Here is a 15,793-nt window from a genome sequence, read left to right on the forward strand (position 1 = left end):
AAAGGACATTTTATCATTTTCTGATTCACTTCATATTTGGAATATCTTTCAAATTAAATTTCATGTCATCTACTATACTGAATTTGGGGATTAAAAAAGTATGTCTTGACTGATGAAAGAAATGGGAATTCAGATTTTTTGGCTCCTAAGCCCTCATTTTAGCCAACTTTCTTATTTCCCCTGGTAACTACTTCAAATGAATTCTACCAGCTGTTCTACGTGTTGATAGGTTATCTATCTCAGAGCCATAATTGTAATGCAGTTAACTTTCCTTGTAGCATCAGAGGCTCCTTGAAATGCTTGACACAGAGAAGGAACTGTTAAAAGAAAAAATAAAGGAAGCTTTGACTCAGCAATCTCAAGAACAGAAGGTAATATTTTAATTTTGCTTAGAGTGTGGAAAGAATGTTCTGTTGTCCCAAATAATACTGTAATGTCTAACTGTCTTATCATTTACAGGAAATATTGGAAAAATGTTTGGAGGAAGAAAGGCAAAAAAATAAAGAAGCATTAATATCTGCTGCAAAGGTATTTCTATCTGCAAAGTTTATTGTGAAGTTTAATTCTAATACATTTTATCAGTCCAATTGTTTTTATGTTTACCCCCTCCTCAAAGCCTAAAGTGAATGTTGTTGGTCTTATGTAAGAATTGTTTTTGTTATATTTATGCGTAAGTATTTACCTGGTATAGACCCATCAGTAATAAATTTCTTTGTAAGTAAGTGGAATTAATAAACTGAGTTCATTAATGGCATAGTCAGTATACTTTTAAAATATTTCATTTCAGAAAATTCAAGAATTTTTTCCTCTTCTGCTGTTTGTATTCTTATTAAACATACATTACACACGGTAATGATATTGAAATGCTTTACATTTAGATTATCAATCATATGTTAAAAACAATATATCTACATAGGTGCAACAATATCCACTTGGTATTTGACAGGTATCACACAAGTATTGAGTATATGTGTTTATTTGTATGTACATATGTGTTTATCAAGGTGTATGATTATTAAAGCCAACTTTGAAATAAATAATGTGGGTAGTATATGCATAGATTTTAAATATATGTATGCTAATGTATACATATGTTGACCTGAAATACACCATCAGATATTTGTCCAACAAAAGTGCGTTTTTTCAGTATTATGAGAGAATTTTAATTTGGGGTCTGCTAGCATGGCAAGCCACATACAAATTCCCATGTGGCAATAAGAACACTTTAATAGGGAGGAAAGGAAGTTGTAAGGGTTACAGGAAATACAGAGTTCATGGCTTGTCGTTGGCTGAGTCCCTGGCAGGAAAGAAGAGGGGTCTTTCTTCTTCCTCTTGGGCTCTACTATAGCTGTAGGGTGTGACAGCTCCCCCTTAAAGGGGTCTCCTGACACTATTTAATTGATGTTTCTGTTTCTGAATTTTTTTACATTTTCCCCTTTGATCAAGATCTTTCTCTGAAAACATCACAGATTAAGAACCAGGGTTTCTGGTTACAGCAATTTTTGTCCATCATTGTCAGAAGGAAAGTGGTGCAGGTTGGAGAACTATTGCAGTTGCATTCAAGTAAGAAGGAGGGGTAGGGGGGAGACATCTTAGGCAGTTTTTATCTAAAGTCCACATGTTATCAAAATTGTAGACATCAGAGATCATCTGAAGTGTTATATCATCATCATCAAAGGTTTGGTGACAAACTTCTTACAAGCCTGGTCTAGGTATCTGGGGAAAGCTATCTCATCAGATGTCATCGACTTCATTTCCAGGAAGTCTTTACTTTCAGGTCACCAGATGACGTGCATGACCAGTTGGGGTTCCGTGCTTTCTTAAGCTATGTACTGTGAATCCAAGAGTCTGTTCCTTGGAGTTTGATAGTGCAGGGGCTAGTTATCAGTGCCTGATAGGGGCCTCTTCAGTGAGGTGGAAGAGCATTCTTCTGGAAGTATGTCTTCCAGTAGGCACATCTCCAGGTGCAAGGTATGATGCTTAAGGTCGTCACCTCTCAAGGGTATGTTGTGAAAAGGCTTCCTCTACCAAGGCACAGTTGTTCTTCATGGAAACATGTTCTTCATGGTTGTTCTTAATGGAAACAACTAGGCTTTTGCAATATTGGAGTATCACTCCTTTTGTTAGTTGTGGGTCCAAAAAGGCAGGAGCCAAGTGCATTGGTGGTCTTGTGACTGTCTTGGAGGGTGAGAGTTTAGTTGTGACATTTGGAATGATTTAATTGTGTCATGCGAACTCTTTGGTCCTGCATGCCATAACTGAAGATCCCGTATGCCACAACAAGATCAAAGGCCCCACATGCTGTAACTTAGATCAGGTACAGCAAAGTAAATAAATATTTTTTAAGAGGGGTGAGCATTGTATGAGTTCCAAAAGGGGTGGACCTGGGATTTAGAAAGAAATTTTGCTAACTGAATCTCAATATGCTATGAGTGTATTCAGCTAAGCTAGAGGGATTAAGGGTGGTAAGCACAGTGAATGGCCTACTTTCTCTACCTTGCTTGGATTGAAGAAAGCAGGAAAACCTGAATTTTGCAATAAGGAGCTCATGGTCTGAACCACAGTCAGCCCCAGGTGTTGATTTTGCTGTCTAGAGCTTCTCCATCTTTGGCTGCAAAGAATATAATCAGTCTGATTTTGGCATTGATCATCTGGTGATGTCCATGTGTAGGAATTTCCCTGGTGGCTCAGACAGTAAAGAATACATCTGTAATCAAGAGACCTGACTTTGATCCCTGGGTCAGGAAGATTCCCTGGAGAAAGGAATGGCTCCCTACTCCAGTATTCTTGCCTGGAGAATTCCATGGACAGAGGAGCCTGGTGGGCTAGAGTCCAAGGGGTTGCAAAGAGTTGTAGATGACTGAGGGACTAACACTTTGGTGTCCATGTGTCGAGTTGTCTCTTCTGTTGTTGCAAAAGGCTATTTGCTATGATCAGTGTGTTCTCTTGACAAACTCTTAGTTAGCCTTTGCCCTGTTTCATTTTGTACTCCAAGGCCACATTTACCTGTTACTCCAAGTATCTTTTGAGTTCTTACTTTTATATTTCAGTCCCCTATGATGAAAAGGATATATTTTTTTGGTGTTAGTTCTAGAACGTCTTGTAGATCTTCATAAAACTGGCCAACTTCAGCTTCTTCAGCATTAGTGGTCAGGGCATAGACTTGGATTACTATGATGTTGAATGGCTTGCCTTGGAAATGAACCAAGATCATTCTGTCATTTTTGAGATTGCACCCAAGTACTGCATTTTGGACTTTTTGTTGACTATGACGGCTACTCCATTTCTTCTAAAGGATTCTTACCCACAGTAGTAGATATAATGGTGCTCTGAGTTAAATTCACCATTCTCATCCAATTTAGTTCACTGATTCCTAATACATCGATGTTTACTCTTGCCATCTCCTGCTTGAACACATCTAATTTACCTTGATTCACAGACCTGACATTCCAGGTTCCTATGTGATATTCTTTTTTTTTAACAGCTTCAGATTTACTTTCACCACCAGGAACATCCACAGCTGAGTATCATTCCTCTTTTGGCCCAACCTCTGAATTATTTCTGGAACTATTAATAATTGCCCTTCACTCTCCCCTAGTAGCATATTGGACACCTTCCAACCTGTAGGATTTATCTTCTGGTGTCATACCTTTTTGCCTTTTCATACTGTTCATGGGGTTCTCACAGCAAGAATATTGCAGTGGTTTGCCATTCCCTCCTCCAGTGGACCACATTTTTTCAAAACTCTTCACTATAACCCATCCATCTTTGGTGGTCATGAACTTCATTGAGTTACACAAGCCCCTTCACCATGACAAGGCTGTGATCCATTTGTTGGATGATATAGAAAGCAAATGAATTCCAGAAAAACATCTACTTCTTTTCACTGACTACACTAAAGTGTTTGTGTGGATCACAACAAACTAGAAAATTCTTAAAGAGATGAGAGTAGCAGACCACTTTACCTGTCTCCTGAGAAACCCGTATGCAGGTCAAGAAGCAGTGGACCTGGACATGGTACAACTGACTGGTTCATGGAAAAGAAGAAGACAAGGCTATATATCGTCATCTTGCTTATTTAACTTATATGCATAGTACATCATGCAAAATGCCAGGGTAGATGAAGCACAAGCTGGATTCAAGATTGCTGGGAGAAATAGCAGCAACCTCCAGTTATGCAGAAGATGCTACTCTAATGGAAGAGAGTGAGGAGGAACTAAAGAGCCTCTTGATGAGGTGGAAACAGGAGAGTTACAAAGCTGGCTTGAAACTCAACATGAAAAAACTAAGATCATGGCATCCAGTCCCATCACTTCATGGCAAATAGAAGGGGAAAAAGTGGAAACAGTGACAGATTTTTTTTTTATTGGGCTCTAAAATCACTGCATACCTTGACTGCAGCCATGAAATTAAGACACTTGCTCCTTGGAAGAAAGCTATGACAAACCTAGACAGCGTATTGAAAAGCAAGGACATCACTTTACTGACAAAGTCCATATAATCAAAGCTATGGTTTTTCTAGTAGTCATATGTGGATGTGAGAGGCAGACCATACTTAAAGAAGGATGAGGGTTGAAGAATTGATGCTTTGATTATGGTGCTGGAGAAGACTCTTGAGAGTCCCTTGGACTGCAAGGAGATCAAACCAGTCAATCCTAAAGGAAATGAATTCTAAATATTCACTGGAAGGACTGATTCTGAAGCTGAAGCTCCAATACTTTGGCCACCTGATATAAAGAGCTAACTCATTGGAAAATACCCTGATGCTGGGAAAGATTGAAGGCAAAAGCAGAAGGTGGCAGCAGAGAATGAGATGATGGACTCAATGGGCATGAGTTTGGGCAAACTCCAGCATATAGTGAAGGGCAGAGAAGCCTGGCATGCTGCAGTCCATGGAGTTGCAAAGGGTTGGACATGGCTTAGTGACTAAATAGCAACAAACAACAAGCACAGTGAAAATGTTTTAAAACCAGCCAAACAACACAAACTTGTTGAAGTGCATAGCCAGTAAAATGGATTTCTAGATCACTATGATGTTTGAAATGAGCTCCTCAGGTAGGGACAAACTTTTTTAAAAGTACCTTAGCCACAGAAGAGAGAATATCCTGTCTGTGAGGGGAGGCTTCTTTCAGTCCACTCTGAAATCTCTAGACCATGAATAAAAGAAGTTCATTAGATATTTGAACCACAGCAGGAGCTGCATTATAGTAATGAGATGGAACCCTGAGACTATGCCTTTGTTGTTGGTTAAGACAGGAAGAGATTCATCCTCAATCACGAAAAATATTTCCCCAAGCCAACTGAGAGGGAGGACTGGGAAGAGACCCTGTAGTTCCTCAAAACCCTGCAACTGAGAATTGAAAGGACAAGAGAAAGGCTGGTTAGAGGATCGAAAACACTCAAAGTACCTAAATTTGTAACAGTCTTTTCCAGTGGCCTGGCTCTTTGCAATTATAGCAGAAACTGGGAAGGTTTGGGTTTCATTTAGAAGTCTTCATTTGCTGGATTTGAAGATTAGGAAACCTGGTATTCTTCTTTTCCAGTGACTCATCTAGAGTGTGAGAGAGCTGGTTTGCTAGATTAATTAAGTCTGAAGTAGACATAGTTTTCCATTCCATCCTCATCCTTTTTACCAGACGGAAAGAAAGAGGTCCCAGTTCAGCCTATTAATAATACAGAATTCAAAGCTGCCTGGGTGGAATCAACATCTGAAGGAAGACCAGAATTTTCTTAAAAGCATTCTGAAGTTGATTATAGTAGTCATAAAAAGGGTCATCCAATTTTTGTGTGCAATCCTGAATTCTGTTTCAATCTACAGGTTTTGAAAAAGCCCCAGGAATTGCTCGATGAAGTCATCTAATGATTGCCTGACCTTTCAGGATTTTCCCAGTTAGCGGTTTTCATCCTATGCTGGGCCTGGCCTTAACCAACAAGCATATGAACTAGCTGACATGAGTCAGAGGAACACTGTTGATAAGTTTGAATGACTATTAAATTCCTCAGCAAATGTATGAGGATCTTCAGTTTACTTTGAGAAAATATTTTATTATGACTTGCAGTTCAATTTTAGTTCAGAGAATATAAGAAATTAAAACTTTAACTTCTGGATCCTCACAAGGCTTAGTTTTACAAGAAAAGTTCTGAATATTTCAGAGGAAAATGGGGTGGGAAGAGTTTTAGAAAAAAGGGTAAGTTTGATAGCATAATTACTATGGGATATAGAGGAGGCGTCAAGGGCACAGAAAGGTGGGAGGAAGATGGCGCCAGAGGCAGAGTCCGGCCAAGAAGATCCAAGGATGAGAAAGATAGTGCTGGGGAAACCAAGGAAGAAGAGCCTGAGGCTTTCGGAACCATTTCATCTTTCTTTAATTGTTTGTTTGCCTCAGTTAACCTTAAAATCTTATTTTGCAGAGAGGCTATTTTCAGCTTTAGATAATGGTGAGAAGTCTTAAGATACCAATCAAAACAGGCATACCACTCTGTTCTGAAAGGTTTTGAACTGTTGTGATCTAATTCAGTTTTAAGGAAATTAAGTTTAGAAATTTCAAAAGTTTCCCATAATGGCCACTGATATTCTAACTTGTCTTTAGTCACGTCAGTTTTCTTTTTTTCTTTTTCTTTTTTTCAAAAATGAGCATGAGGAGGATTAGCACTATCCTTTTTAAACATCAGTTTAGCTGGAGTCCCTGTAGGGGGAGTGACCTCAAAATACTTAGATAAGTGGGATCTCATTTCTCAGAGGTTTTTCTCTAGATTAAAAGGACAATTTCAAACCGTTTAACAGCTTACAGCTCAAACAGCTTATAAGCTATCACCAGTCAGTTCTAAGGAGACAGCGTGGCCCTGGAAAAGCCAGGCCAAAGGCCTTTTCAGTCAATTTCCAGAGAATAGTCCCTTCCAAAGAATTGGCCAAAGGATGAAAAACAGATACAGTTTCAGTGAAGAAGTCACTATTCCCAAAGGAACAGACTGAAGGCATTTCCAGCCAGCTTCAATGGAAACAGTCTGAACTCAAAATCAGACTGAAGCACCAAATGCATGCAGAACAAGGTCTTTAGCAGAAATGCAAAACCTTAAAACAGAGTCTGAATAAAACCTGGAGAGCCTCAAACACAAAGAGGGCATGAACTTGGGATCTAGGAGAAAGGCGTACCTGCAAAACTCCAGTCAACAAGAAAGCAGTGAGTGACACTGGGTTCCACATCTGTTCAGTAGCCCCAGAGCCTTCAGGCGTCTTCTCTGATCCCTATGTAGGCCACCAAAATGTTGACCTAAAATAAATAGAATGCCAGATATTTCTCCAGCAATGATGCATCTGTTCAGGATTGTCAGGGAATTGCAATTCAGGGTCTGCAACCATATTGTGAGCCATGTGCAAGTCCCCATACGGGAAGGGAGGAAGAAGAAAGGGAAGTTGGGAGGGCCATGGTGAACAGAGTCCATGGCATTTCATTGGCTGAATTCTCACTGGGAAAGTAGAGGAGTCTTGCTTTTTCCCGCTGGGCTCTGCCATGTCACAGCATGTTCTATCTTATGGTCTCCTGACACTATTTAATTGAAGTTTCTGTTTACTAATTTTTTTTAACACAAATAGAGCACTGAGTGTTGCGTTTTGGATTTATATTTAAATTTAGCAAACACATGTTGAAAGTCTCCTATGTACAAATCACTATGCTGGGGTGGAAGTTCGAGAATGACTATGATTTTGTCTTTTTCTTAAAGAATTTACAATCAGATTAAAAAACCTTCCTTATGTACTAATAAGGTAAAAAGGAACACACTAAAGTATTATGAGTGCATAGATTGTGTTTCCATGTCATAGTAGTTTTTAATAGTAAATTTCTTTTGAACTGAGCCTTGAAGGATGACTAACATTCTGAATAGTGAGTTGGAATTCTATTCCATAAATAAGTAGCTGCTGCTGCTAAGTCACTTTAGTCATGTCTGACTCTGTGCGACCCCATAGATGGCAGCCCACCAGGCTCTGCTGTCCCTGGAATTCTCCAGGCAAGAACACCGGAGTGGGTTGCCATTTCCTTCTCCAATGCATGAAAGTGAAAAGTGAAAGTGAAGTCGCTCAGTCGTGTCTGACTCTTCGCGACCCCATGGACTGAAGCCTACCAGGCTTCTCCTTAGAGAAGTAGAGACACATTGAAATTTCCAAGTATAGGTGGGTCATAATGGTAACATATTAATTTGGGGAAAACTGTAGCAAGAAAGGCCAAAGCCTGAGAAGGAATTAGCAGAATGTATCTGAATTCTGGGTAAGAGATAGTGAATGGCAGAAAGAACTCAAGTAGCAGTAGTAACTTGGAAAATAATGAAAATAGCTAAATTCTGGAAATAGAAGATGGAATCAACATGTTTGATATGGATGATACAGGAGATGGCCAAGTTGTGAACTCCCAGAGTATTCCTTCAGATCCAGAGAAAGGAAGACGTTCCAAAGAATTGAAAACACTCAGCGGGATGCATAGAAGAATATATGCAGCATGCTGTCATGCAAACCAGGAAAAGAGAGGGCTTTACAAAATCAGAAATAATCAGCTATGTAGAACATTGCTTGAGGTCATGAAAATAAGGATTAAACAAAGAACAAAAAATACCATTTGGTATAAACAACATGGAAGCTATTGGTGTACACAGTAAGGGAGTGGTTCAAAAGAATTGTGAAATAAAGCAAGAGTTAAAAAAAAAATGATGACTGTCAGCTTTAATGGCTTTTGTCAAACCTGCTTGTGAGCTGAAAACAAGAGGAAAAAGTGGTAACTCTCTCAGGAGTGGGAGGCCCATGGACTTTACTGTGTACCAAAGTATGATGATTTTCTTGAGGAAAATTCTTAGGCAGCTGTTTGAGTTCCATCCAAAATGGGCTCTTTTTTCATGGAATGCCATTTTACTGAATTACTAGGGTTATACAGACTTTAGTATGAAGCAGACACTTTCTCCAAAATAAGCAGAATGAGCCCAACACCTTAAGGGAAAAAAAAAAAAACAAAAAAACCCTGACAGTTTTTGTTGCCAATGATAAAATTAGAGATTTAAAACAAAAATTAGAAATTTGGAAGATTTATTTCTACTTTTTAATACTTAAAGACTGTTCTAATGAGATTGATGGTGGTATGAACAAATATGACTGTTTTGGTTATAATATTGAGAAATGTGTCAACATCTGAAAGAGATGCATAACTCATTGAATCAATGTTTTCCAAATAAAAAATGTTCAAAAAATCATCTTTAAAGAATTCATTCAGAAGTAAGAAAAGATCGTAATGTAACAGTATAAGAAGTTCATTGACGTGATTTTATTTTCCTTACTGCAACTTACCTTTAAGAACTACTCCTTGTTAAGTTTTGCTGTGAAATCAGAAAGAATATCCACAGTGATCTCAACTGGATACATTTAGTATGTATAAAATACATTTTATTTTCTACTTCATATCTTTGTGAGGCTGGGTTGTTCTTATACACTTCAGCAAAAAAAAAAATCATGGCAGATTTAATACAGAACTCAGATCTGAGAATCTAAGCTTTCTTCTATTAAGTCAGATAGTAACTAGGTTTGCAAATATTCTTATAACTTTTTAACTTTGGAAAATTAGTTATTTTCATAAAATTCATTATTAACATATATTTAATGTTATTAATTTTTAATTAATTAGTTAATATGTTTATCTTCTCCTGGTTTGAGTATCTAAGGTGGAAAATCTTAATATGTATAACCCATGTAAACAAAAGCTCTTAGAAATCCTCTATAATTTTTAAGAGTGTAAAGAGGTCCTAAGGCAAAATAATTTGAAAACTGCTACTTTAAATTAAGGCTTGGTTTCTCTGAAGTTTAGAAATACCATGAAAATAAGTTGGTTATTTGTGTAAAACCAAATAATTGATTTTATTTTATAGCAGTTATTACATATGAGTAAAAAAAAAAAAAACAATGTCAGAAATAAACCCAGTAAGATCAAAGTGTTGTGTTTTTTAGGTTAACTCCAGTGTGTCTTATTCAAGGAATTACTGTGGTCATTCACTCAGATATTTTTGTTGTGGTCATTATTTGTTTTGAAGCTTGAGAAAGAAGTGGTGAAGGATGCAGTTTTAAAAGCTATAGAAGAAGAAAGAAAACATTTGGAAAATGTCCATGCTGAAGAAAGGGAGTTGTGGAAGACTGAGCACGCAAAAGATCAAGAGGAAGTATCTCAGGCAATTCAAAAAGCTATACAAGAGCAGAGAAAAATTAGTCAGGTTAGTAAAATTAGCTCTGTATGAATATTTTCTTTCTTCTAAATTTTCTCAAAATAAAGTAACTTTACTATTATTTTATCTTATTTAAAATCACCTTATTGGGCATAATTATTTTACTTTTGAGTTTAATATTTTAACTGAATAATTTTTAATATATCTGTACTTTTCACTTTTTAATGCTGATAATTTTGCCTTTTTAGTCTATTTTCAAAGAAGTCAGAATCCAAATTTATGTTTAATCATTGTAACTACATTGTCTCCTCTTTGATATGCTTGTTTTCCTTTTTCACAAACACACACATGCACATAAAATCAAAGAAAATAATATATATGTGTTGAAAACAGTTTAATTAGATTCACCTGTGTCTAATTTGTATAGCTATATACCTGTAGTTGGTAGTAAAAGTAGAACCTCACAAATAACCCCTGTAGTCTCATGAAATATACACATATAAACAAATATGGCCTACATTCAAAATATCTTTTGATTACATTAATGAACAGTTAAAAATCCATTAGTTTAATTTTCTGTAATTGAATTCGCATGGTTCTATTAGTACTTGCATTTAGTCATCGCAGGTATGAGATAACTGAATAAATCTTTCCTCCAAGAAGCATAAAAAGCAAAAAATAACACTCATAGAAGTCTTTGTTTTACATCATTGTTCATTTGACCATGCTTTTATAAATGTAACTGAAATGACTTTTCTTTGCAGCTTTTGAGAACAAAAACCCAGATTTTCTTATGACTTATTAATTTTAATGAAGCCCTAGGAAACCTAGTGCTTCTAGTATCTGGGATCAATGTTATAGTTTTTTTTTTTTTAATGTCACTTAAGTTTGTTCTCAAAAACACACAATTACCCATTTATTATGAAAATTAAACAGATCTGTCAGTAATATCTACCTATGGTAAGAAAACAGTATAACAGTAATGTGATAAATTTTATCTTTTTTTCTTTTCTTTTTTCCACTGGCATAATGATTATTTTCTAATTCTTTCTGTAACCTATGTTAGTGTCATGAATTTATATTGTATATATGTTTAATTGTCTGTCAGTTCAGTTGGTTGGAATTCCATGCCACTAATGTCAAGATCATTGGTTAAATCCTAATTTGGGAGAGTTTACTTAAAACTTCTTTGTGACCACAGACCACTCCTTTAACCTCACAAAGATGTGGGCTGTTAGTCACCATGAAATTGGGAAAGAGGGCATGAATAAATCAGCACATGTTTATTACCCAAACCAAAAAACATAGAAGAGCACCCTCCTCTGTGAATTTGTAAGTATTCTTGTCCATAAGAAACATTATAGTATATGACAGATGTTGAAATTTATTCTCTATAGGCTCAGGGTACCATGAGGACAATCCAGTCATGTCAGGAATAAATATATTGTGTTTCTTTTCTTACAAATGGATACATATTTTGATAAAGAGAAAAAAAAAGTGTGAGTGTGTATGTGTGTGTGTGTACAGTTGACTAGAGAAGATCTACAACAGAAAGAACAAACAATGTTGCCAGGTAACTCTGATTTTCAGAAGTGAGGTGGTCCTACCAAATGTATTCCAAGTCTTCCTTAAACAGCTCACTACGTTTATTCTCACATGGTTGCAGTAAAAACTACAGTGAAACAACTAGCATTCTCTTAGCCTCTTAAAGCCTCACAGTCCTATTCTAGAAAGTTGACAAATTACTTTTCTTGGGAAGCAGATGGAGCTTATATATCTGTTATGTACTTTACTTACTTAGACCAGCAGGATAAGCCAGTAAGTTGCCATGTTCAGACTTTGGTGTTTTACATTAATAATTGAAAAGCCTGCCTGAAATATTCCAGGGACTTTACTTATTTCTGAGGATACAGTAGTGAAAAAAAAAAAAAAAATACCCTTCCTTCTTGTAAAGAAAACTCACAGGAAACTATTAAAGTTGTAATAAAATATGAAGTAGTGATCAGGGTCATGAAGAAAAATGAAGCTATCTAAGCAGCTAAAAGTGAGGGGACCAATGTATAAATAGTGTAATCAAGTAAGGACTTAAGGAGATAGCATTTGAGCTGAGACCTGCATTGAAGTGAGGAGTTTACTTTGAGACTAGCTAGGGGAAAAGAGTCGGAGAAGGCAATGGCATCCCACTCCAGTACTCTTGCCTGGAAAATCCCAGGGACGGAGGAGCCTGGTAGGCTGCAGTCCATGGGATCGGTAAGAGTTGGACATGACTAAGTGACTTCATTTTCACTTTTCACTTTCATGCATTGGAAAAGGAAAATGGCAACCCAATCCAGTGTTCTTGCCTGGAGAATCCCAGGGATGGGGGAGCCTCGTGGGCTGCCGTCTATGGGGTCACACAGAGTCGGACACGACTGAAGCGACTTAGCAGCAGCAGCAGCAGGGGAAAAGAGTATTTCAGGCATGGAGAATAGCAAGTGTAAAGGCTTTGAAGCAGAAAGATGCTTGTGAAAGTGAAAGTTGCTTAGTCATGCCTGACTCTTTGTGACCCCATGGACTATACATACAGTCCATGAAATTGTTGAGGCCAGAATACTGCAGTGAAGATCCCCCTCCCCCCTCTCCAGGGGATCTCCTCAGCTCAGGGATCGAACCCAGGTCTCCCACATTGCAGGCGGATTCTTTACCAGCTGAGCCACGAGGGAAGCCCAAGATTACTGGATAGCCTATCCCTTCTCTAGCAGATCTTCCCGACCTGGGAATGGAACCAGGGTGTCCTGCATTACAAGTGGGCTCTTTACCAACTGAGCTACCAAGGAAAGATGCTTGGTGTAATTAAAACTGTATGGCACTGCTAAGGATATAGATAGATACAATGACCCATAGAATAAAAATACAGAAAGAGACACAAATTTTTTCTATAATTTACAAATTTTTAATCTGGGTTCCAAAGAAAGGGGCCCTAGACAGTCTGTGAATTTACTGAAATTATGCAAGATTTGTGTATATGTGCAGATTTTTCTGCAGTGATACTCTGTAGCATTTATTAGATTCTCAAAAGTATTTTACTAATTAACCCAGACAAGATTAAAAATATAGTCCTCTTTTAGTATCTGTGAGGTAGTGATGCCAGGGCCCATCATTAATACCCAAATCTGCCAACTCTCAAGTTCTAAAATCAGACCTCACTACCACAGCTCTGCATCTGCAGAGTCAAGCAGTCATGATCATGTAGTGCTGTATGTGTTTACTGAAAAAAGTAATACACATTTAAGTGGACTCGCAGTTTAAGGCTGGGTTAGTCAGGAACAATTGTAATTGCAGCTGGCTGTAATTTTTTCCTGGATTTTGTCTACTAATATGAATTTCAGATTAATTAAATATTTAAATCTAGAAATTTAATATGTTAAAAGGAAATTGGGCAGATATCGATACTCTTTGAAATGGAGAGTTCAAGCAGGACTTGAGATACTTAGTCTCTGCTAAGTATTTTATCCAGAAAGGCAATGAGAATACTAGCAAAAATTGTCATAAAAGTTACAAAATGAAAGTTCCTGAACAGACAAGAAGCACAAAAATTAATTCTAGAGGATGGAGGAGGTCTATTTTGATTCTCCAGTTTTTATCAACACAACATTGTGAGATATGCAAAGAAACAGAAAGGTGTGCTTATAAACAGGAGCTACAGTCCTGCTAACAGTCTACAGAAACCGCATTAATGTTGGACTTAATAGACAAAGACTTTAATCTGCTATTTTAATTCACTAGTATTAAGGATCCATTGTTAATCATATAAGGCAGAATTGAAATCCCATATTTATCATAATGCAAAGGAAAAAGAAGTTAAAAATGAGAAATATAGTGCTTTGAATTATTTGTTAGTTTAAAAACTGAATGGTGATATTTCTTGGTGAAAACTGTACATGGTTTGGTCTTCAACTTTGAAAAGGCATGCTAATTTAATGACATGCTTGAGCATGTCTAAATGAAATTGTCATTATGTGTCCATGGTCTTTGAAGCCCATTAGAAAACATGGTTTTGTTCTCATTCTTGGATCCGTGAAAGCTGGAACTTGGTATGCTTTTCACATACCAAATTCTTTTTGGATAAGAGGTTTGCCGTTGTAAACTAGCCAAAATTTCATGCCCACTAGCCCTGAAGTCTTTCATCGTTAATGAAGTTTGCTTCTTTTCTCTTCCCCTCACACATACCCAAGCCTTCCTTCTTGTGACTGATATGCCTAAAATATGGTCAGGGCCTCTGGGCATATCAGTATGTAAGGTGTAGTCAAGCTTGTTCTGATTTTGTTCTTTTACTGAAGGCTTTTGCTAATAGTATCCAAATGGAAAATAAAATTGATCCTAGAGCACAAAATTCTATGAATATTCCATTTTAGGAAACCACTAATTTCCTCTTCCTCACACTTGTTGAAAATAATCCTCAATCTTAGTGTTGATAAATTTCTACCTGATAATCTCTATATGGATTATCAGAAAAATTAATATTATAATAGATATATAGGTAAGTGAGAGGTAGGTAGGTTAACTGTCATAAAGTGAAAGTCACTCAGTCGTGTCTGACTCTTTTGTGACCCCTTGGAATAGTCCATGGAATTTTCCAGGCCAGAATACTGGAGAGCGTAGCCTTTCCCTTCTCCAGGGGATCTTCCCAACCCAGGGATTGAACCCAGGTCTCCCACATTGCAGGAGGATTCTTTACCAGCTGAGCCACAGGGAAGCCCACCTGTCATAAAAGAGTATCCTAATTACAGAATAAACCACAGTACACGTTCTTGGATTTGGTCTATGTACATTTTTTCCCTGCTTTTGACAGGATGAAAATTCACATCAACCTCCAAGTTTGGGAAACATTGCATTGACACTTTAATACTGGCCTTTTAGGGGTTCTCTGAACACAAACACAAAAGAATTATGGAAATTTTTATTCTATCTTGAGAGAATGCTTCAGACTCTCAGTGGTCAGGACTCCAGTTGGGGTAACATTGGTTTTCACTATATTTCAAAATAAAGTTAATTATCCTCTAAAAAAGAATAGAATTTAGATTGGTGTTCATATTGCCTTGCTTTTTCATAATAAGTTCACCACTAGTGAGTTTATCAACATGTAAAGTTTTTCTTAACTAATGTGGCAAATAAGGTGACAGTGTGATTCATATGAGTATCATTGTAAGACTTTGATGTACTTTATCTGTCTTCTGTCCATGCGTTTGTTGCTATTTATTTTAGGTCATTAGCTTAAAAACTGTTCTTATGGAACTGTTTCTTCATCTTTGCACAAAATAGTAAGATAGTGGTGTTGATGATGGTAGAGATGGCGATAATTCTAACGATATTGGCTATCTTTAATTCAGTTCTAGGTATGAGGTACTTTTTAAATTGTTTTACATGTTTAATCTCATTTAAGCCTTAAAACCAACTTATGAGATAAAACTATCACTCCCATTTTCACTGATGCAGAAATTAAACCTCAAGAAGATTATTTAACTTGCTCAGTTCAGTTTAGTTCAGTCGCTCAGTCGTGTCCAACTCTTTGTGACCCCATGAATCGCAGCACACCAGGCCTCCCTGTCCATCACCAACT

The 15,793-nt window shown here is 37.1% G+C and overlaps 1 protein-coding gene across 7 annotated transcripts in view; it reads left to right on the top strand.

The window, feature by feature from the left end:
* CCDC91 (coiled-coil domain containing 91) overlaps nucleotides 1-15,793 on the top strand; it is a 394,145-nt gene that overhangs the window by 282,841 nt on the left and 95,511 nt on the right. For all 7 annotated transcript variants that reach the window (XM_025283437.3, XM_044941290.2, XM_025283433.3 and 4 more), the window contains 3 exons: nucleotides 279-371; nucleotides 460-528; nucleotides 10,066-10,242. In XM_025283437.3, coding sequence (XP_025139222.1) covers nucleotides 279-371; nucleotides 460-528; nucleotides 10,066-10,242 — 339 coding nt within the window. The remainder of the gene's footprint in view (nucleotides 1-278; nucleotides 372-459; nucleotides 529-10,065; nucleotides 10,243-15,793) is intronic.

The sequence above is a fragment of the Bubalus bubalis genome, chromosome 4, assembly GCF_019923935.1.
Source record: "Bubalus bubalis isolate 160015118507 breed Murrah chromosome 4, NDDB_SH_1, whole genome shotgun sequence".
NCBI classification, from domain to species: domain Eukaryota; kingdom Metazoa; phylum Chordata; class Mammalia; order Artiodactyla; family Bovidae; genus Bubalus; species Bubalus bubalis.